We start from the raw sequence: 20,856 nt of genomic DNA, 5'->3' as shown, positions 1-20,856 counted from the left end.
GGCAAGCAGATGGCTTGAGCCCAGAAGTTCAGGACCAGCCTGGGAAACGGCGAAATCCCGCCTCTACAAAAAAAAATATAAAAAATTAGCCGGGCATGGTGGTGCGTGCCTGTAGCCTCAGCTACTTGGGAGGCTTAGGTGGGAGAATCACCTGTACCACAGAGGTCGGGGCTGCTATGAGCTGAGATTCCACCATTGCACTCCAGCCTGGGCATCAGAGTGGGTCCCTGTCTCAAAAGAAAAATAAAAAAAAACTTGACAGACCTCAGTTTCCCCGTCTCCACCCACTTCTGGGGCAGCCTTGGATCCTCTCTCCAGTGCACCCTCTTCCTGTCCCTGGCGGGGAGAGGTCCTGCTGAAACCCATCTCTTAGAGGCCAGCTGTAGAACTGCATCTGAACAAACAGGGTGAGGAGTCAGGAACTGACCTAGACCCCGCGCCTCCTGAGAGCCAGACCCCACATGGGCGATTTCACATCCTCCATCTCATGCGACGTCTCACGCTAGCCCTCTTCGCATTTCACAGAGGAGACAACTGAGTCTCAGAGCAAGTGACCGTGCCAAGCTCAGACCTCGTTCTGTCTGTCTGCAGCACAGCTCACCGTCTCCAGTTCGTATGGAGAAACCACCTCCTTCTCCCCGCAATGTCCCTGCCCCCAGCCAGACACACCTGGATGTGGCGAAAGGGGCTCGGGCCAAGGTTTGGAGCCCTGGGTCCTCGTCCTGGTGGCTCTTCCACTTTGTGACTGTGATCGAATTTCTTCCCCTCTTTGGGCCTTTCCTTCCTCACCTGTAAAGCAGTTAGCTTGGCCCAATCATGTAGAAGCTCCTCCGCCCCACACACAGACACACTCCTGTTTTTAGAGTCTGTCTGGGCACAGGGCAGCTCCCTACCGTCTCCTACCAAGCCCTTCTTTTCTTCCTGCAGGGTCTGTCTGTGGAAAGTCCAGACAGAGACTAAGCCTAACCCTAAACCATGAATGAATGGAGGGAAGCCCTCCTAGCATGGAAAAGAGAAATCTCTCCCTCAGCTGCTGGGCTCGTCAGTCCGGCGGCCACTGTCGGGTCCGAGCTCTGCAGTGACTTCATCAATATTTTAGCTCCTGCAGAGCCCTGTTCCTTAGCAACCGCATCCTCCGTGCCCTCCAGAAAGGCTCCCGAGTCGGGTGCTCCTCACATCCCCGTCCTGTGGGTGCTGTGCCTTGCTGTCAGGTTTGGAGCCACTCATGCCACCCTGAGCGGGGAGCTTTGGTCCTCACGACCCCCAGGGGTGAGGCTGCATGCAGGAGGCGTGTGCGCACCAGGCGAGGGAGAGGGACAGCTTGACATGTCAAAGCTCTTCACCCCTGGGCAGGAGCCGAGGGACGGGGAGGGGAATTTTGGAAGGAAGGCTGGGGTATCTCCCTGGCCTGCCCTTGGCTTGATCTTACCCCTTGCCTCACCACAGGTATGGGGAAGAGGAGCTTTTCTCCGTGTCCCCCGGGCTCGTCTTTCCCAGGCTCAGATGCTGTTTCCCTTTGTGGCCTAGGTGCGGTGGAGGCTTGCCTCTTGCATCAGCTAAGACGCCGTGCCGCTGGCTTCCTGCGCAGTGACAAGATGGCAGCCCTGTTCACCAAGGTGGGGAAGACGTGCCCAGTGGCAGGGGAGATTTGCCACAAGGTACAGGAGCTGCAGCAACAAGCAGAGGGCAGGTGAGCCCTGGGCCAGCCCCTTCTTCCCTCCTTTCAGCTCTTCCCACTTGGCAATTGCTACTTCCTAGGACAGCCCATCGGAAAGTTGGCATCCTGGGCCTGTTCTTTGCAGGGCCTCTGGGTGAGGGATCAGCCTGAGGGAGGGGATTGGTTCCTTGTGGGCACAAGGCTCTGTGCCCCTCCTTCACCTCCCAACCTCAGTCAGTTCTCTGTGCTCCCATCTTGGGGTACCAAGCCCCACTCCCGATGCCAGCATTCTGGGGCTTACCCCTAGACCACTGCACTCCTGGAGCCCTCCCCACCTTTGCAGGAAACCCTCAGGGGTCAGCCAGGAGGCCCTGCGGAGACAGGGCTCAGCCAGCGGGAAGGCCCCGGCCCTCAGCCCTCAGGCCTTGAAACACATATGGGTACGCACGGCGCTCATCGAGAAAGTTCTGGACAAGGTTGTGCAATACCTGGCAGAAAACTGCAGGTGACTGCCCCGTTCCCCAAGCAGCCCCTCCCTTGACCCATCTCCCGACGTCCCTCAGCCCCAGCCCTCAGGATGCGTGCCTGTCCATGCCAGCCTGTAGGCAACCCTCCATCTCCCCGTCCCCTTCGGTGCCCTCAAGGCGTTGGCCATACCAGGCACCTCACGAAGCCCAGTCGCTAAGGACTCACTGTTTCTTGGTGACTGATCTGAATCTGGTCTTCGTGGGGACGTCCCTACCTGGTGAGCTTGACTGCCCTGGAATGAGTGCCGGAGCCTCGGCAGTCACCCTGTCTGTCTCCTGGCAGCAAGTACTACGAGAAGGAGGCATTGCTGGCAGACCCTGTGTTCGGCCCGATCCTGGCCTCTCTTCTAGGTGAGCCTGAGAGCACAGGGGCCTGTGCCAGGCCCGCGGTGGGTACGGGGCGGGTGCTGAGGGAGCATCGTCTGAGCTGGCTGTCTCTGTCTCCACAGTGGGACCCTGTGCCTTGGAATATACTAAGCTCAAGACAGCCGATCACTACTGGACTGACCCCTCTGCTGATGAGCTGGTCCAGAGGCACCGCATTCGGGGTCTGCCTACTCGCCAGGACTCCCCTGCAAAGCGCCCAGCCCTGGGGGTAGGTGCCCCCTCCCCACCCCTTGGGCTCATCTGAGCCATGCCCATGGGCCTGTAGGGACGGGAAACCGGCCTCTCTACGGGACAGGCCTTGGAGATGCCCCAAGGTAGTGGCCGCCTCATAAGGGCCTTCTCCGCACAATAAAACTGAACAGAAATGCCGGAAGCCCGTGCTGGTCCGTGGCTGGAGAGCAGAGGGTGGCTGGGAGTCAACTGGGGCAGGAAGGACCCTGGGGTCAGCTGGAGAGGGTCAGCATGGAAGCGTGAGGGTTCTCAAGCCCCGAGGCCAGTTTCCCAAGGCTGGAGGCTGAGCCCTGGCCTTCCACACAGATCCGGAAACGGCACTCAAGCGGCAGCGCGTCGGAGGACAGGCTGGCTGCCTGTGCCCGCGAGTGTGTGGAGTCCCTGCACCAGAACTCACGGACGCGGCTGCTCTATGGCAAGAACCACGTGCTGGTGCAGCCGGTAGGAAAGCTTCATCCTGCCACCCCTCCCCGAAGGTCCCAGAACGAGACGACTGGAAGCCTCTAGCCATGGCTGTTCCTTTCCTGAGGAGCTTGACCAGAGAGGGGGGAAGAACGGCCCCAGCCTCTCAATTCCGTTTCACACGACTCACGCCCAGCCTTGAGTTGGCAGGGGACGGGAATGGCAGCCAGCAGGCGAGGGGAGTCCGCAGCGTGGGTATGGCTGTCCTGGAATGGACCTGGCATCCAGGAGGCTGGCAGGAGAGAGTCAGTGGCACCAGGCTGACCAGGGAAAGGACATGTCCAGATCTGCTGCCTGGGTCCTGTTTCCTGTGCTTCTGCCCAGTCCCTAGTCCAGGACCCTGTGACTAGCCTAGCTTGGCCTCCCCTCCTCCCAGCGGGAGCTCATTTTTCATAGGCCATCCCTGAGAGCCTCTCAGCCCTTCATCGTCTCTGTCTTCCGGTGTCTCCTGCTGTAGAAGGAGGACATGGAGGCGGTCCCTGGCTACCTCTCCCTGCACCAGTCTGCAGAGAGCCTGACTCTGAAGTGGACCCCCAACCAGCTCATGAATGGCACTCTGGGGGACTCCGAGCTGGAAAAGAGGTGGGGGCTTTGGGACTCGCTCCCAGGAGCCAGGGCAGGGAGTGGGGTTGACCTCAGGCAGAGGGATGGAGAAACTCCACTTGCTCCAGGAGGCCAGCCTCCTTCTTTATCTGGACGCCAAGAATAGCAGGGAGCGGCTGCCTGGAGTGATTCCCAAGCTCTCTAGGACGGAGCCAAGCCTGGCCATGAAGAGGTTTGTCTGAGCCAAGCTCTCAGCAGCTGAGGCCGACAGCGGTCCATGTGCCATGAGGGCAGCACAGATCTCAGGGGTCGTGGCTGGCTGTGCACACTTCTTAGCTGTGGTCATCCTATCTTCAGGGGAGTTTCGTGGGGTGGTAGGACCAGGAGACAAGGAAGGAAGGAAGGATGGCAGGTCTTTGGACACAGTGACAGCAGTCTGGTTCCTTTCTAGCGTTTACTGGGACTATGCCCTGGTGGTGCCCTTCAGCCAGGTCGTGTGCATCCACTGCCACCAGCAAAGTAAGCCTGCCTTGTCCTCGGCTCGGGTGGGGAGGGAGAGGCTGCTTCTGCCAGCTGTGCACTGTGCATGGGGCCTGTAACACTCCTCGTCCTCCTCCCATCCCTGTTCATGGGGCTCCCAGGCCATGCTGTAGCCCAGCCATCTGCCTCCTACCCAGCCTTGGGGCGCTGGCCGGCAGGCTGTGATAGCCGATGAGAGGGCATCAGCCCCACGCTCCGCGTTCACCCCCAGAGAGCGGTGGCACGCTTGTGCTGGTGAGCCAGGATGGCATCCAGAGGCCGCCGCTGCATTTCCCGCAGGGAGGACACCTGCTGTCCTTTCTGTCTTGTCTGGAGAATGGGCTGCTGCCTCGGGGACAGCTAGAGCCCCCGCTGTGGACCCAGCAGGGGAAGGTAACTCGGGTGGGAGGCTTTGGGGGAAGGGCTGTGTGTGGGGTTCTCTGCCCGCCTCCCTTCCTTCCCCACGTGGAGTTCTTAGGAGCAGCCTTGTGTGGAACCCTGGATGAGACTCTGCCCTAGACAGCCCGACCACCTACCCCTCCTTCCACAGGGGAAGGTGTTCCCCAAGCTACGGAAACGAAGCAGCATGCGCTCCGTGGATATGGAGGAGATGGGCACGGGGCGGGCCACCAACTATGTGTTCCGGATCGTCTACCCCGGCCACAGGCACGAGCACAGTGAGTGTCCCAAGCCTCATCCCTGGGGAGGAAAGGAAGATGCTCGGGGAGGCGGGGAGCGCAGTGTCACCCAGGAGGGCAGCAGGCAGGGCCCACTGACCAGGCCAGGTTAACACCGGAGGCTCATCGCCTAGCCTCTCAGCTGGACCTTTCACCCACAGATATTACCTTTGAAAAGGTGCGTCTCTTCTACCCAGCTCCCTTCCCCACTTCTCCACCCCAGGACTCTTAGCTCAGCAGACCTCACTACAGGCGTCACTACACAAGACTCTTAGTTATCCTTTCGGACCCTGTCCAGGGGTAAAACACGTGGAAAAACTAGAAGTAGAAGGTGGGGAACCCTCCATTGCTCTTCACCTCCTGCTCCCCAACCCCCACAAGACAGCCCAGGTATGGGACCAGTGCTTCTTTTTTTTTTTCTTTTTGAGACGAAGTCTCACTCCGTCACCCAGGCTGGAGTGCAATGGTGCGATCTCAGCTCACTGCAACCTCCGCCTCCCGGGTTCAAGCGATCCTCCTACCTCAGCCTCCTGAGTAGCTGGGATTACAGGCGCACACCCCCATGCCCAGCTAATTTTTGTATTTTTAGTAGAGACGGGGTTTCACCATATTGGCCAGGCTGGTCTCAAACTCCTGATCTTGTGATCTGCCCGCCTCAGCCTCCCAAAGTGCTAGGGTTACAGGCGTGAGCCGCCGCGCCCGGCTCAGCGTTTCTTTTTGGATGGTGAATATTGTCCGCTGACTGCCCTAGAGCCGGAGCCCTCCTCGAACCAACTACTGCTGAGCGTTAGCTGAAGGAGCAGGTTGCATCAGATCAGACTCGGGGCTGCCTGGGGGCTTTGGGGACTGGCAGGTAGAAAGGTGGCTTGGCCCTTGTGGGTCCTGCCCCACCCTGGACACACACCCCTGGGCCCAGGGGGGTCTCTCTGTCCATGTGCATCTATCAACACCAAAGTTCCCTTTCTCGTCAGAGTGCTGCTGCTGCCCATAGGCTTCTCTGGGCCAGACTTGCTTTTCTTACAGATAAGGTCGGGGAATTTGCCAGCCCAGAGCGTTTATTGCTAACAAGACCACCCGCTCCCTAAATTTCTAACTCGTGCCAAAAAGTTGTCAATAAGTTGTCTCTGTATTAGGGACCAGACTGTCCAGACTGCACACTCAGCCACAGCACAGATAGCTCCACCAGGCTCAGAGAGCACACGGGCACAGGGATGTCCCCCCTTCCCAGATGTACCTGACAAAGAGACGCATCTTTGGCCAGAATGTATTTACACACTTGGCGCTTAATCTCAGGCTGTTGCTTGGTTTAGCTTCTCCAGTCTCTGCCTCCCCTCTTCGATCTTTGCCATTTCCCAATCCTGGTCACCTCACTTCAAGGACCACCTCGCCAAGGCCAAGCCAGGGCACCCAGAGGCTGAAACTCCACCAAGCGACCCCTGCTCCTTGAGGACAGCTCTGGGAAAACCCTTTCGTTTTCCTGGGAGGGAAGAAGGTGGAATTTATAGTCTGAAAAAGGGGATTTGGAGTAATCTTCAGATTTGGTCCAGCCTGAGAGGAGCTAGAGAATGATCAGGACCCATCTGCCAGCTGTCATGCGCAGCCTCTGCGAGGGCTGATGACCTCCTGGGCTGCCAGCCCGTCCCAGAGAGTCCCGGTCTTTCACATCCTCCCCTCTCTGTTCTCTCTCTTCTGTTCTTCCTAGAGAGGCTGCCTCCGAAGAGTGAGGCTCTGCAGCTGCCCCAGCCCCTTGCCACCTTCCACACTCTCCCAGGAAAATCATCCAAAGACCTTTCTGGTCCCCTCCCTTCCCCTCTTCTGTGCCCTGCAGATTCACGATGACCCCGGCCTCCATTCCACTCCCCTTAAGGAGGGAGTCCATCCTGCCCAGGGATGAGGGTCCTCATGCCTCTGCCTCTCGCTGTTCTCTTTGAGCAGTCACTATTAACTACCACCACCTAGCGGCCAGCCGCGCGGCCTCGGTGGACGATGATGAGGAAGAGGAGGATAAACTGCACGCGATGCTCTCAATGATCTGCTCGCGGAACCTCACAGCTCCCAATCCGATGAAAGGTTTTTATCCCTCCCTCTCCCTGACCCACCTCATCCCCACCCTCCCTCCCGGGCCCACCTGCCACCCACCACAGGGGCTCGAACGGCAGTGTTGGCATTAGGGGACTTGCACCAGGGCAGTTCCCTTCCATCGGGGGCAGATCAGGGAGGGCAGAGGAGGCCAGACAGGTGCTGGCAGGAAAAGGGGCTGGCCCAGGGCAGGTGGCTCCAGGCTGCGAGGAGGGCGCTTGGTGCCTGAGGAGGAAGAGGATTCGCTAATAGGAAGGTCTGATTATCTGATTGCCTCCTGGGCACCCTGAATGGCTCTCTGAGCCCATTCCTACCCCGGGGGTCAGGCTGGCAAATGCCAGATGGAGGTCTCTTCCTTTCTCTCTGCTGATTGGGAAGACCAGCCTCTGGGCCTGGTGCCTCTGACTCCTGACTTAACAGAAACAGGACGGAGGTACCGGCTCCTTCCTGGGGCAGGGGCAGCAGCTGTGGGTCAGGCGAGGGGTTGGGGGCTGCCATGCGAAGGGCCCCAGGGCTCAGTCTTCCCAGCAGGCCTGAGGGCCGCAGCCGGCAGGGCCTGGTACTTTGGCATGAAATCTAGAAATAGCTGCAGCATGGTGTCCAGGAAGAGGCCAGGCTCAGGGCCTGGCAACATGAACTCCCGCCCCAGATATGCCCCTGCTTCACTGTATGGTTTTGAGCAAGTTTCTCACTATCCCAGAGCTCTGTCTCTTCACCTGTGCCAGGGATATAAGACAGATGTGTTCCTGCCCTCATGAACCTCAGGGTCCACGAATGGAGAGGCCCCCTTTGTTGGAGGCGACAGCGTAGTGCCCTCAGCCTCTCAGGGTTCTGACTACCACCCATCTTTCCTAGCACAGAGCTGGCTTGGTAGAGAGGGAGCCCCACTCTTTTCAGCAAGCAATCAGCCAGGCGACCTGTGAGGGCTGGGATGGGTGCTCCAGGAAGGGGTGGGTAGGAAGAGGCTAAGGCCAGTTCTCCCAGAGACTAGGGGAGCTTCCCCATTCCCGCCCATTCCCATGCTACAAAATCAATTGCTTCTCCCTTTCCCCTCCTCTGCAGAGGATGCCCTCAGAATATGTCACACTCCCCTTAGGCTTCCAAAGTTCTGCCGGGAAGCCCAGTTCCTTAGCCGGCCACTAAGCCAGCAAGTCTCCAGGCAGGCAGGGCGGACTGGTCTGTGTTGGAACACACCCAGCACACCCTCCACACAAGCTGCCAGCTGCCCTCCTACTGCCAGGCGCCTGCCTTCATGCCCTCCCAGCCCTTCCAATATGAGCCTGTAGGCCAGGCCTAGGTGGGAACATCCTACTTCTGATGTTTATTGCCTGCACACACCCCTGCCATCTGGTTCCTCGCAAACCTGGACTTGGGGCTGTTGCCTATTTACAGTGAACTGACTGAGCAGTGTGGGAAGGTTGAGCTCTGAGGGGACCCACGGAGCTACTTCTTCCCCCACGAACTGGTAGTCAGGCTAGAGGCTTGGAGGGTCCTAGCAGAACCCTTGGCAGACTCGGTGACAGAAAGCCTATCCCTGACTAGTCTTAGGGCTGAGGCCTCCGGGATCAGAGAAACTTCCAGACCCACTTCCAGGGGTCCAGAGGCCTCAGGGCTCATCTGTGCATCCTCTCAAGGAACTCAGGGGCTAGGCCAACCCAGTATGGAGCTTCTGGGCCCCTAATACTTGGGAAAGGAGAGGAGGCATAAGAGCAGAATCAGCAGGCGGTTGGGGAGAGGGCTGGGGAATGGGGGCCCCCCACCTCCACTCCAGTCCATAATGACAACACTGTTGAGTCCGTTCTGCCAGCTGTTGCTTTTCAGGCCTGCAACATGCTTGACTTGTGCATGTGAATCAGTGGCGGGGTGTCCAAATTTCCTCTCCCTCCCTCTTCCTCTCCCCTTCCTTTTCCTGCTGCCTCCCCACAGAGCAGATGCTATTCACTCTAATTCTGCTCCAGCCAGGCACCTTTCACTCGGAGTCTTAGGGGCTGTGGGGTTCGCCCACCCTGTTTTCTTGCTTTACACTTTCCTCATGCTCAGAGGAGAGAGTCAGAGTCAAAGCTGACCCAGCAGACCCCCCCCCCCGCCCGCCGTCCAGCCTGCGCCCTCACCCAGTCACGCCATAGCCCCAGCTGTCTGCACTGGGCTCGTTCAGACACACAGTGTTCGAATGTGGCTGGTTCAGCTCCTTCCTGGAGGATTAAGGTGAAGAGCATTGACCCAGGAGACATGTCATGGCTGGGCCTCCTTTCTGGGCATGAGCTTGGTTCCCTTTGCCCACCCCCGCCCTCGCCCCTGTTGCCCTCTCTGCCTGCCCGCCTGTTGCCTGCTGCCTGCCTCACTGGGCCTCTTCCCACACCGGCTCCTCCCGGGACTGGCCTCTTCTCTCCTGCCTGCTGCAGGGGCCTGAGCTGGGCTCCTGCCGCACTGCACCTGCGCCCTCCGCTTCTTCCCAGAGTCTCAGGCATGGCTTGCAACGCCCTCACTCCCAGAGCCGCAGCCCCTCCTCACCACGTGTGTTCCCTCAATTTGCCTCCTGGTGGAGCTGAAGGGCCAGATATCTGCAAAACTCCCGGCCGGCCGTGGGTCTGGGAAGAGAGCCCTGGCCAAGGCAGGGCAGCCGCTGAGGGAACTGGAAGGGGCTCAGCTCAGCCCTCCTCACCAAGGCACACCCAGAGCTGGAGTCCGGCTCCCACCAAAGCCAGGGTCACGCCTGCGGCAGGTCACGGTGGGCCCCGGCCCAGGCTGAGCCAGCCGAGCACACCGCTGCTGACAGGACTCCCTCAGCACACACGGCTGTCCGTCCCTGTTCTTCCGAACTCTTCTCCACTCCCTCCCTCCCCGGCATCACCCCCCAGTGCTTCCACTTCCTCTCTCACTTTGCTTCATCTCTGGGGCTCACTGGACCTGCCAGAGTCCCCCTTAAGCAGTGCCCTGCCCCACTTGGGCCGTGGAAGCTCTCGAGGGTCTTGAGTTCTGATTCAGACCGCCCGGGCTGGCTGAGCAGGCCCTGTCTGCTGGCGGCGTAGCTGTGTCCAAGGAGTCATCATCTGAGGCTGCAACTGGGCCTGTTCTCTGTCACATTGCATGGTGGGCCTCTGTGCCCAGCCACCACCCCTGCCCCCGCAGTGGCCTCGTAGCCCTGGGAACTGTGGCTTCCGTCCCGCTCCTTGGTGTTTTCGGGAGGCCACCATGCTAAGTGCTGTCAGGCTAGGCAGGGATGGAGCAGAGCTCAGAAAGGGGCCGTGGGAGCTGACAGCAGGGGTGCCTGGCCTGGGCACGGGGTACTGCTCATCCGTAGCCACTGGCCACCAGATCTAGACTCGCCCAGAAGAGCCAGGCCTATGGGCAGGTGACTCAGATTCCTCGGGGGTTTGAACAGTGGGGACTCCCTGGAGGGGAGGGTTCAGAGTTGGAAGTATTCTAAACACCTCCTTGAGCATCTCAGAGTTTGCCAAGAGGACCAAGCTGAATCCGTGAGGGCTGAGCTAGCTGGTGGCACTTTGAGGAGCTCAGGTCTTTGTTCCTTTTCTTTCTTTCCCTTCCCTCTAGAAAAGCAAGTGCTTGCTGGTCGCAGGATAGAGCTAGGCACAATCATCCAAGACTCAGTCCAAGCATTTTACCACATGCAGAACGACACCTTGCCGCCCCTCTCCAGGCTTGCTGGAGGCTAGGAAGTGTCAGGCGCCCTCTCCCTACCGTTTCCATCTCTGGGCTCTGGACCAGGCAGGCCCCACCTCTGTGATTTTCCACCCATGGGTGACTTGATGCTGCAGCTCTGGGCACAGAGGTGGGCATGCTGCAGGGTGCCTGGGAGAGAAGGCGTCTCGGGCCCTGACCATGCCACCCTTCCTGCCCGCAGATGCTGGTGACATGATCGAGATGCAGGGCTTTGGGCCCAGCCTGCCAGCCTGGCACCTGGAGCCCCTGTGCAGTCAGGGCTTCTCCTGCCTCTCCTGCTCCTCCAGCAGCTCCCCACGTGCAACCCCCAGCCACTGTAGCTGCATCCCTGACCGGTGAGTGGGCAGCGCTCGGCCCCAGCTTCCCGTTAGCGTGTCCAGCCACGTGTGTGTCCATCTGTCCTTAAAGGCTGTGTCACTTGCATGACAGGGTGGCCTCTAGAGTGGGACAGATCTGGGTTCAAATTTCACTTTTGCTACCCACATGACTTGCAAGTTAGGGAATTACCGTGAGCCTCTACGTTTCTGAACCTCAGTTTCCTCTTCTGTAAAATGGGGATGATGCCACTTGCTGCCTACGTACTTGTGAGGACAGAATGAGACAGAACCCAAGTGAATGTCCAGAGTTGTGCCGGCACATCATGGGCTCAGTCCCCGCGAGCTCCCCTTCCCGATGTGCACGCAGACCCTGCTGACAGGCCGTCCACCTGAGGACACTCAGCAGCCACCTGCCGTGTGCCAGGGCAGTGAGTGAATGGCTTTTATGGGAGGTGTTCTCTTTTACCTTTACTTCGTCTTTCGTTTATTAATCCTGATGACCCTCCGGTGCCTCTCTCCATTTTTCACATGAGGAAACGAAGATTCACACAGGTGAAGTTCATTGACCAAGATCCCTGGGTGGTTGGGGGCCAGGCGGGGGCCCCACAGCAGCTCTGTCCAGGTGGCAGGCAGGGACAGGGCGCCCACTGACGGCTGCTGGGCTGTGGCTCCTCCTCCTTGCACCCTCCCCAGTGCCTTACCTGCCCCCCAGGACAGAGCCTCCTCCCTTCTCTCTCTCCTCCCACCAGAGGGGCCGCAGCCCCTCCCTGCTGAGCCCAGTTGTTCCCACAGGTTGCCACTCAGGCTACTGTGTGAGAGCATGAAGAGGCAGATCGTGTCCCGGGCCTTCTATGGCTGTGAGTGTGGGGCTCGCCAGGCTGTGGCGGGCTGGGGGCGGGCGGCCCTGGGTCCCAGCCCCCTGCTGCCCACTGCTGCCCACTGCAGGGCTGGCACACTGCCGCCACCTGTCCACGGTGCGGACCCACCTGTCAGCGCTGGTGCATCATAGCATCATCCCACCTGACCGGCCCCTGGGGGCCTCCGCGGGCCTCACTAAGGACGTGTGGAGCAAGTATCAGAAGGACAAAAAGGTGCCAACCCTGGGGTTCCAGGGCCACAGGTCGAGGGGCTGGGGTGGGCAGGAGTGAGGGCTTCAGGGTGAAATGTGGCAGTGGGCGTGGTTGACAGGCCAGGGCCGATGCCACGGAGTGACCAGAGTCCCGGCAGAATCTCTTGCAGCTGGGCATGGGGCTGACACGGGAAGGGGGCTAGACTGGGAACCTGTCCTGCCTCCACGTCGGCCTGTGACCCTGGACAAAGCTTTGCCTCTCTCCGGGCACCATTTCCTGCCCCGTAAGGAAGGAGAGCGGAACGAGATCTCATCCCGCTGTGAGCTGGGGCACGGGAGGACGTGGCCACCCCAAAGCAGGCTTTGCCTGGGCTTCAGCAGTCACTAGAGGCCCCGCCCCAGCCCATTCTCCGTGGGATGGGGCTCGCCCGGCTGGGCCGCAGTGACTGTGGAGGCGGCACAGTCTTGACTCCCCGGGTCCCTCAGAACTACAAAGAGCTGGAGCTGCTGCGGCGAGTTTACTACGGAGGCATAGAGCACGAGATCCGCAAGGACGTCTGGCCCTTTCTGCTCGGCCACTACAAGTTTGGCATGAGCAAGAAGGAGATGGAGCAGGTGAGGGAGCCTGTTCCCACGGGGCTGGCGAGATGGGGAGCTGGGACAGGGGACGCCAGGGAGGGGACCTTGGAAGCCTCAGCCCCTTCCCAGCCGGAAAGAAGCATGGCAGGGCAGCTCGACCGCCCTTCCCCTGAGGCCCGTCTTGAGTCTCGGACTCAGGACCCGAGGTCCAGTGCGGGCCCAGCTCCTGAAGGGGAGGGCCTGGTGCACGCTTCCGCCATGGTCGTGGTGTGGTCTGAGTACAGGTGGACGCAGTGGTGGCAGCGAGGTACCAGCAGGTGCTGGCAGAGTGGAAGGCCTGCGAGGTGGTGGTGAGGCAGCGGGAGCGGGAGGCCCACCCAGCCACACGCACCAAGTTCTCCTCAGGCAGCAGCATCGACAGCCACGTGCAGCGCCTCATCCACCGAGACTCCACCATCAGCAACGACGTGAGCCAGACGGGGCCTGGAGGGTTGGGGGTCTCGGGGGCCACCCACGTTTTATGCACAGTGGTCCTGAGCACCAGCCTGACCTCTGGGAACTGGTGGGGCCCTGCGAGAAGGGCCTAATGTGCCTGTGTCTCATTTTCTCCAACTGGAAATGGCTAACTGTGCCTCTGCCGCCTACTTCTCTGGGTATTGTAGGAATAAAGTGAGGGTGCACTGTGCTCAGTTTTAGCCAACTATAGGGAAAGATGGACTTACTGGGATTTAGGGAAGCCCTCCTTGTAGAAAGACCTCAAAGCTAGCAACAGGCAGCGCTGGGTTCTAGTCCCAGATCCACTACTGACAAGATGAATGTCTCTGGGCGAGAACTTCCCGTCTCTGGGTCTCAGTTTCCCCTCTCCACCCATATCCTCTGACTGCAGAGGCTTCCCGAGAGCTGTGGGCCTAAGAATAGGGGAGCCTGTAGAGCAGCCCCATTGGTGTCGACTGGCGAGATCCTTCCTCCCCGCGATGTTGCCTGTCACTGTACAGAACTGACTATGCCAGGCTCGTTCAGAGCACGGGAGGCTAGCTCCTTCTGGCATCACTCCTGCCTTTCGAACAACAAGTTCTAAACTGTGACTGCCTGGCCCAACCAACACTGATAAGTTTCATTTTTAAGGACACTTTTATTAATTTTTTTCTTTAAAATTGCCTCTTTAATGTGTATTCTTGTTACTTTACTAAATCCTTACTAACATTAACAGAAAATGTAAGTTGAAGCAAGTTAAATATAACTGGCTGGGTGTGATGGCTCATGCCTGTAATTCCAACACTTTGGGAAGCAGAGGTGGGAGGATTGCTTCAGTTCAAGAGTTCGAGACCAGCCTGGGCAACATGGCGAAACTCTGTCTTTACAAAAAATGCAAAACTTTGCCGCATGTGTTGGGGTGCGCCTGTAGTCCCAGCTACTTGGGAGGCTGAGGTGGGGGGCCCACCTGAGCCGTGGAGGTTGAGGCTGCAGTGAGCTGTGATCCCACCACTGCACTCTAGCCTGGGCCATAGAGTGAGACCCTGCCTCAGGAAAAAAAAAAGAAAAGAAATAGAACAAACAAGGCACATTGTCATTTCCCACGTTCTTTGTTCTTAATCCCCTATCCAGGAACACATTCTCCCTCTCTCTGGCTTTGGGTTTTGTAAAAGTCTCAGTCTGTGCCAGTGCCCAGCTGCTGAGCTCATGGACAGCAGCAGCCTTCCTCGCTGGCGTATTCGATTGCCACAGAACTGTGGCCTTACCCAGCACTTCATGCTTCCTGCCCAAAGTAGAAACTTTTAGCATCGCTTTCCCTACATGGTCAAAATAGAAAAAGAGAAATCCCAAACAGTCTCTGTATGCGTCTCTTCTTTTCCCCGTACCTTGTCCATGGTGGTGGACTGTATCTAGTAGGCAGAATGTTTGCTTTTCCTTCTTACATCTCCCCACCTTGCCTGAGGGCTAATGGAACTCACTAGGTACTTGCTACAGAACGTTCCTGTCTTGTCCTGCTGAACATTCAATACTGAAAATAAGGCAAAACTTGTTTTTCCTAACACCTTTAGCCTTCTCTCCACCCAGGGTGTCCTGGCAGCCACACCAAAACACTAAGGCCATTCTCCCGGTCTCATGACTTCAGGCGTTTCTAGAATGAGACTGAGTTCAAACTGGCCATTGAGTGTTCAGCCGTCTGGCTCCCCTTCTTCCCTTCAGTAGCCACAGGAAGGAAGACCTGGGGCTGTTCATTCAAGCAGGGCTGAAGACGTGTCTTCATGTTTGGCCAGAGGCTTGTTTCTCTCCGCCTGGCTGGCTGGGTCAGAAGCTGGCTTGGTGCTCCGTGGCAACACTGTTGGAGGCTGTGGTGGGAGAGGGGGTGTGAAGAGTTTTGCATTCCAGCTCCCTTCCGGCCCGAGGAGGCAGTGGGCTGCGGGAAGGTGCTGGAGTGCAGGTGGAGCCGCCCTGTGTTCACCCACCAGGTGTTTATCTCTGTGGATGATCTGGAACCCCCGGGGCCCCAGGACCCTGAAGATTGCAGACCAAAACCTGAGCAGGAAGCAGGAGCTGGGACTCCGGGCACCACGGTGGTGGAGCAGCAGCATTCCGTGGAGTTCGACTCTCCAGACTCAGGACTGCCCTCCTCTCGCAATTACTCCGTGGCCTCGGGCATCCAGTCAAGCCTAGATGAGGGGCAGAGCGTGGGCTTCGAAGAGGAGGACGGCGGTGGGGAGGAAGGCTCCAGTGGGCCCGGTCCTGCAGCTCACACTTTGACGGAGCCCCAGGATCTCAGCCAGGAGAAGCCTTCTCAGGCCGGAGAACTGGAGGCCGGAGAGGAGCTTGCAGCTGTGTGCGCAGCTGCCTACACCGTGCGTACCTGCTCCCCAGGCGCTGTTCCAGCCGCCCCAGAGGCCCTCCTGACATCCCAGAGCTGGGGAAGCGTTGGTGGGGTGGAAAGCGGGGTGCCCTGACTGCCCTGGAAGGGAGTTCTGAGCCCATTTCTCAGCATCCCCAGAGGACTCACTCTGGTCTCAGGGTTCCCTGTTTTGCTGCATTTCTTGGGGCATCACCTCCTGCCCCCATCCTGGGAAGGGCTGCCCGGTCTCATGCCTGAGGGCCCGCCACTCTTCCAGATAGAATTACTGGACACTGTGGCCTTAAACCTGCACCGCATAGACAAGGATGTGCAGAGATGTGACCGCAACTACTGGTACTTCACGCCCCCCAACCTCGAGAGGCTCAGAGACGTCATGTGCAGGTAGGTGCCTTGTGGGGCGGGGCTCAGAGTGGGAGGCGGGACCCTGCCGCGCCTGGAATGCTTTTTCCCTGCACACCCCTCCCCCGCCCCTCTTCACTCTTAGCGGTCTACCAGACCTCCACTTCAGCCACACCTCTAAAGGAAGCTTTCCCTCATCCCCGCACCCTCGCCCCACGTACCAAGCCTGTCGGCCTTGTCTCTCCCTAAGTCGGAGTGCCTTGGGGGGCCGATGGGTTGTTCCCCGTTGTCTCCCTGTCGGGGGTGCACAGTACATGCCTTAGGGTCGTGGAAGGGCTGACTTCTGGGCAGCAGGTGGCTCTGGAGGCCGTCTCCCCTGGGATCCCGAGGGAAGGAAGAATGGGGCACAGCCACAGTGACTCTCTCCCCTGCCTTTCAGCTACGTGTGGGAGCACCTGGAGGTGGGCTATGTGCAGGGCATGTGCGATCTGCTGGCGCCTCTCCTGGTCACCCTCGACAATGGTGAGGGATGGCGGGACATGGGACTGGGCTGCATAAGCTGGAGAAAGGACAAGAGGGTGGCCAGGTCTGGAAGGGTGGGAATGGGAGCTGGCCCTGTCCCCTGCGTCTCCTGCCCTGCCAGCTTCACTCCTGTCTCCCCTCAGATCAGCTGGCCTACAGCTGCTTCAGCCACCTCATGAAGAGGATGAGCCAGAACTTCCCCAACGGGGGTGCCATGGACACCCACTTTTCCAACATGCGCTCCCTCATCCAGGTGAGGCCGGTTGCCACCCATGGGCATGGGAGCAGGCAGTGCTGGGCTGGTCCACCGTCCACAGGAAGGCTAGGGAGCATTCCAAAAACATACTTGACATAGAAACTTAGTTTCTTTCATTTTAAAAGACATGGTTTCAGCCGGGCAAGGTGGCTCAGGCCTGTCATCCCAGCACTTTAGGAGGCCGAGGCGGGCTGATCACGAAGTCAGGAGTTTGAGACCAGCCTGGCCAACATCGTGAAACCCCATCTCTACTAAAAATACAAAAATTAGCCGGGTATGGTGGCTCACACCTGTAGTCCCAGCTACTTGGGAGGCTGAGGCAGGAGAATCACTTGAACCCGGGAGGTGGAGGTTGCAGTGAGCCAAGATCGCACCACTGCACTCCAGCCTGGGTGACAGAGCAAGCCTCTGTCTCAAAAAAAAAAAAAAAAAAAAAAAAACCCAAAAAACAAAAACCCATGGTTTCAGTTAGAAATTGAGGAGGAGTGTGTGTGTGTGTGAATGCTCGTGCCCATGAAAGTTCTGGCAAACAGTAGGGGTTGCTGATGACATCAGATACCCAGAACATCCTATAACCCTAAAAATAATGCAGCCCAGAGAGATGGGTGATGGGAGGGGCAGCAGGAGCAACCCCCCCTCCACAAGGAGATCCGAGGGGGAGAGAGTGCACCACGCAGCACAGGGCAACAGACAGGCCCACTGCCAGGTTGGGGGTGACCTGCATCCCTGGGCGTGAGCGGAGGGTGAGTGGTGGCCAGAGGCAGCATTGGCTCAGGGCTCAGCCTCTCTCCCTTTTCCCACCCACATAAGATCCTGGACTCAGAGCTATTTGAGCTGATGCATCAGAATGGAGACTACACCCACTTCTACTTCTGTTATCGCTGGTTCCTGCTGGATTTTAAGAGAGGTAAGAAGTGGATTGGATCATGGGGCTGAGGTCAGGGGCAGTGAGAGATCCCTCTTCCCCAAAGGCAACAGTTCTCAATCCTAACTGGACCTTGGAACCACCTGGGGAGCTTGAAAAAACTCCCAGTACCCTGGGCCCCACCCAGCCCAGACTCATCAACTGTGGCTGCCTGGGCCTATGTGTTCTTAAATGCTCCCTGACCAGACACAGTGGCTCATGCCTATAATCCTAGCACTTTGGGAAGTCAAGGTGAGAGGATCGCTTGAGCCCAGGAACTTGAGACTAGCCTGGGCAACATAGCAAGACCCTGTCTTTAATTTTTAAAAAAGAAAGAAAAAATTAGGCTGGGTGCGGTGGCTCACGCCTGTAATCCCAGCACTTTGGGAGGCCGAGGCGAGCAGATCACTTGAGGTGAGGGGTTTGAGGCCAGCCTGGCCAACATGGTGAAACTCCATCTCTACTAAAAATACAAAAATCAGCCGGGCATGGTGGCAGGTGCCTGTAGTGGAGGCGAGGTTATAGTGAGCTGAAATTGTGCCACTGCACTCCAGCCTGGGCAACAGAGCCAGACTCTGCTCAAAAAAAAAAAAAGAAAAGAAAAAATTAAAAAGAAAACAAAATTTCCCTAGGTGCTTCCAAAGTGCCACCAGGGTTGACAATTACAACTCTCATAGATCATGGTTTGGGAAACTTTTTTCAAACCAAAGCATTCCTGAGCACCAAGACGGGAGGCGTGTGACAGAGCTGCCCGGCTGAAGTGCAGGAAGAGTCTGCAGGAACCTAGTGTGCAGAAATTACCCAAGAAAAGGATGGGGCCTTGGCATGGGGTACAGAACCCCCATTCTTGAGCCAGGCTCTGTGTCATGGAGAGAATCCCAGGACTTTGGCCCCTGAAGCTCTGACTCCTCACCTGGCTCCACTTAGAGGCCCGTGAGCAGCCAGCCAGGCCAGCCAGTGTCAGCCCCAGCCCCAGCCTCAGCCTCAGTCCCAGCCTCAATCCCAGCCTTAGCCCCAGATATGCGGCTAGGACAGGTGAGCAGCAGCTGCTTACTATCCCCAGAACTGCTGTATGAGGATGTGTTTGCTGTGTGGGAGGTGATCTGGGCAGCCAGGCACATCTCATCGGAGCACTTTGTCCTGTTCATCGCCCTCGCCCTGGTGGAGGCCTACCGAGAGATCATCTGCGACAACAACATGGACTTCACTGACATCATCAAGTTTTTCAATGGTACGAGCTGGTCCAGCCGTCCGGGATGCCCTGAGCAGAGGTGTGGAGGCCCTCACGTCTGCCCCGCACACAGTGGAGGGTTCTCAGGAATTCTGGGGGCCCTTCCCCAAAGGCAGGGATGTCAAGAATCTAGCAGAGCAGATGGAAACACAGCAGGGTAGTCAGCCACCTCCTAGCCTGCTGCCCTTTCTCTGGGCCTCCCTACAGCTCTCCACGTTTCCCCCCAGAACGTGCTGAGCATCACGATGCCCAGGAGATCCTGCGGATTGCCCGGGACCTCGTCCACAAGGTGCAGATGCTCATAGAGAACAAGTGAGCTGGGGCCAGGAGGCAGCAGCCGCGCAGAGCCTGGACCTCAGGCGCCTGGGCTCCGGCAGGGAGAGGTGCAGGGGAATTACCGCCCAGACCTCCCCAGCCACCAACCGACCCCACCTCTGTTTCTAACAAAGTGATTGTGAGCCTGGATCCGACTCCCGGCAGTGCTGACCCTGCAGGGCAAGTCAGGGGCCAGGATGCCCTCAGATCAGGGCTGGGATGGGAGGGGTCAGCCTCGGAGCAGCTGCCTTGGGGGACACACCTGCTCTGCTCCCCTCTCACACATCTGGGAATAGCCCCACTGCCACCTGCAGCCTCAGCCTGGACTGTTGCCCATGAGTGAACCTGGGGCCCCATAGGATTAACAGGGGCTATAGTGGCCTGGGCCCTACTTAGCTGGGGTGGCAGAGGGCGAGAGGCTCTGTGCTGTGTCCCTTCTGAGGGTCCCTTTGCAGTCCCAGTATATTGTGTGTGCACCAGCCCCAGCTGGAGCAGCCAGAACTGCTGCCGGTTTAGGCACCTGTCCTGGGTGCGGGAGACCTGGGCCGCCTTCAGGCCGCTCCCCCGAGATTCTGGGGCAGTCCAAAGATGTGGGCCCTGGGTGGGAGCAGCCCACTTCAGCAGCACTGCCACTGCCTTTGGCCACCTGAGGTGACCCCCAGGCCTCCCCGGCCCTGTACGGTGTACCTCTGTGTATCTGTACAGCCTCGCTCCTGCCACCCCACCCTTGCGTTCTACATTAGGTACTTCTCTGAAAACCACGTGTAAGTGATGCTCTTGCCAGTGGATGATCTGGAATGCGACTGGAGCACTTGCTCTGAGGAATCCCAGGGTGACTGTGTAGGGGAGCAATCTGGTCACAGCCTCCCCTCCGAGACAGGCCTCGGTTCTAGGGCAGCCCATTATCTGTCGCAGACATCTGCCACATCCCTGAGACTGCGGGAGGCAGGGGATGCATGGGTGTCCCCATCCGTCCCTGGTGAGAAGCAAGGCTAGCTCTGCCTTTCACATGCTTCTCAGGATGCCAAGAGGTCTAGGAACCCAGAAACCCCCTTGGAGGAGCTGTGTGCATGGGGGTGCCAGGAAGGGCATAGCTCCTGCCCCTAGGCCTAGGCATGCTGCTTGCTCGGCCATCCCCACTTCCTCCTCCACCCCAACACATGCAGGCTAGGCCTTGCTCTGGGACCTGAAAGCCCTGCCCGGGGCTGGGGCCTGTCCAGCAGCCACCAAAGTCTGGCAGACTTTCTGCATTTGAGAAACATGACAAAGGGCCCCGCAGCCCTTCTGCACCCAGCACAGCCTGCCCAGCCCAGCCCTGCCCCCGGGCACTGCACAGCCTGTCTGGGGGCCAGATCACCCCATTGTCCATCCTTGTTGTCCATGAGTCCTTGGCCTCCACCAAGCACGTGTGGCCATTGTGTGCCTGCCTTAGTGACTCCGTGGTTTTGTGAGGAGCAGAGTGTGTATGGTTTTTGCCTCAGAAACTATACTCTTCTGTGTAACACACCAATAAATAGCATTTGTCAACACTGGAGCCTGTGGGACTGGACACTGAGAGACCGCGTGCCTTCTTTAAGCTCCACAGTTGGCCAGCCCCAAAAGGCGAGGACGGCAAAAAACTAAAGTTTCCAAGGGAAAGGTACTCCAGCCACCAGTCTGGAGGGTGTGGGCTGGTCAGGAAGTCAGGGTGATTTGATAGCCAAACCTCAAGTA

The 20,856-nt window shown here is 58.5% G+C and overlaps 1 protein-coding gene across 4 annotated transcripts in view; it reads left to right on the top strand.

Annotated features, from left to right (window-relative positions):
• Positions 1-20,672, top strand: part of SGSM2 (small G protein signaling modulator 2) — a 43,757-nt gene extending 23,085 nt beyond the window's left edge. For 2 of the 4 annotated variants that reach the window (XM_032138099.2, XM_058431014.1), the window contains 22 exons: positions 1,528-1,690; positions 2,001-2,162; positions 2,468-2,535; positions 2,634-2,779; positions 3,109-3,243; positions 3,722-3,846; positions 4,259-4,326; positions 4,559-4,719; positions 4,877-5,003; positions 6,939-7,073; positions 10,945-11,098; positions 11,873-11,937; positions 12,026-12,171; positions 12,636-12,764; positions 13,013-13,195; positions 15,182-15,568; positions 15,833-15,957; positions 16,355-16,437; positions 16,581-16,690; positions 17,504-17,600; positions 18,661-18,828; positions 19,056-20,672. In XM_032138099.2, the coding sequence (XP_031993990.1) occupies positions 1,528-1,690; positions 2,001-2,162; positions 2,468-2,535; positions 2,634-2,779; positions 3,109-3,243; positions 3,722-3,846; positions 4,259-4,326; positions 4,559-4,719; positions 4,877-5,003; positions 6,939-7,073; positions 10,945-11,098; positions 11,873-11,937; positions 12,026-12,171; positions 12,636-12,764; positions 13,013-13,195; positions 15,182-15,568; positions 15,833-15,957; positions 16,355-16,437; positions 16,581-16,690; positions 17,504-17,600; positions 18,661-18,828; positions 19,056-19,144 (3,026 nt within the window). In that variant the 3' untranslated portion in view covers positions 19,145-20,672. The remainder of the gene's footprint in view (positions 1-1,527; positions 1,691-2,000; positions 2,163-2,467; positions 2,536-2,633; positions 2,780-3,108; positions 3,244-3,721; positions 3,847-4,258; positions 4,327-4,558; positions 4,720-4,876; positions 5,004-6,938; positions 7,074-10,944; positions 11,099-11,872; positions 11,938-12,025; positions 12,172-12,635; positions 12,765-13,012; positions 13,196-15,181; positions 15,569-15,832; positions 15,958-16,354; positions 16,438-16,580; positions 16,691-17,503; positions 17,601-18,660; positions 18,829-19,055) is intronic. The other 2 variants (XM_058431015.1, XM_032138103.2) reach the window with 2 other exon arrangements.
• The last annotated feature ends 184 nt before the right edge of the window (positions 20,673-20,856 follow it).

This window comes from Hylobates moloch, unplaced genomic scaffold, assembly GCF_009828535.3.
Source record: "Hylobates moloch isolate HMO894 unplaced genomic scaffold, HMol_V3 SCAFFOLD_19, whole genome shotgun sequence".
NCBI lineage: Eukaryota > Metazoa > Chordata > Mammalia > Primates > Hylobatidae > Hylobates > Hylobates moloch.
This window is presented reverse-complemented; position numbering and strand designations above follow the sequence as displayed.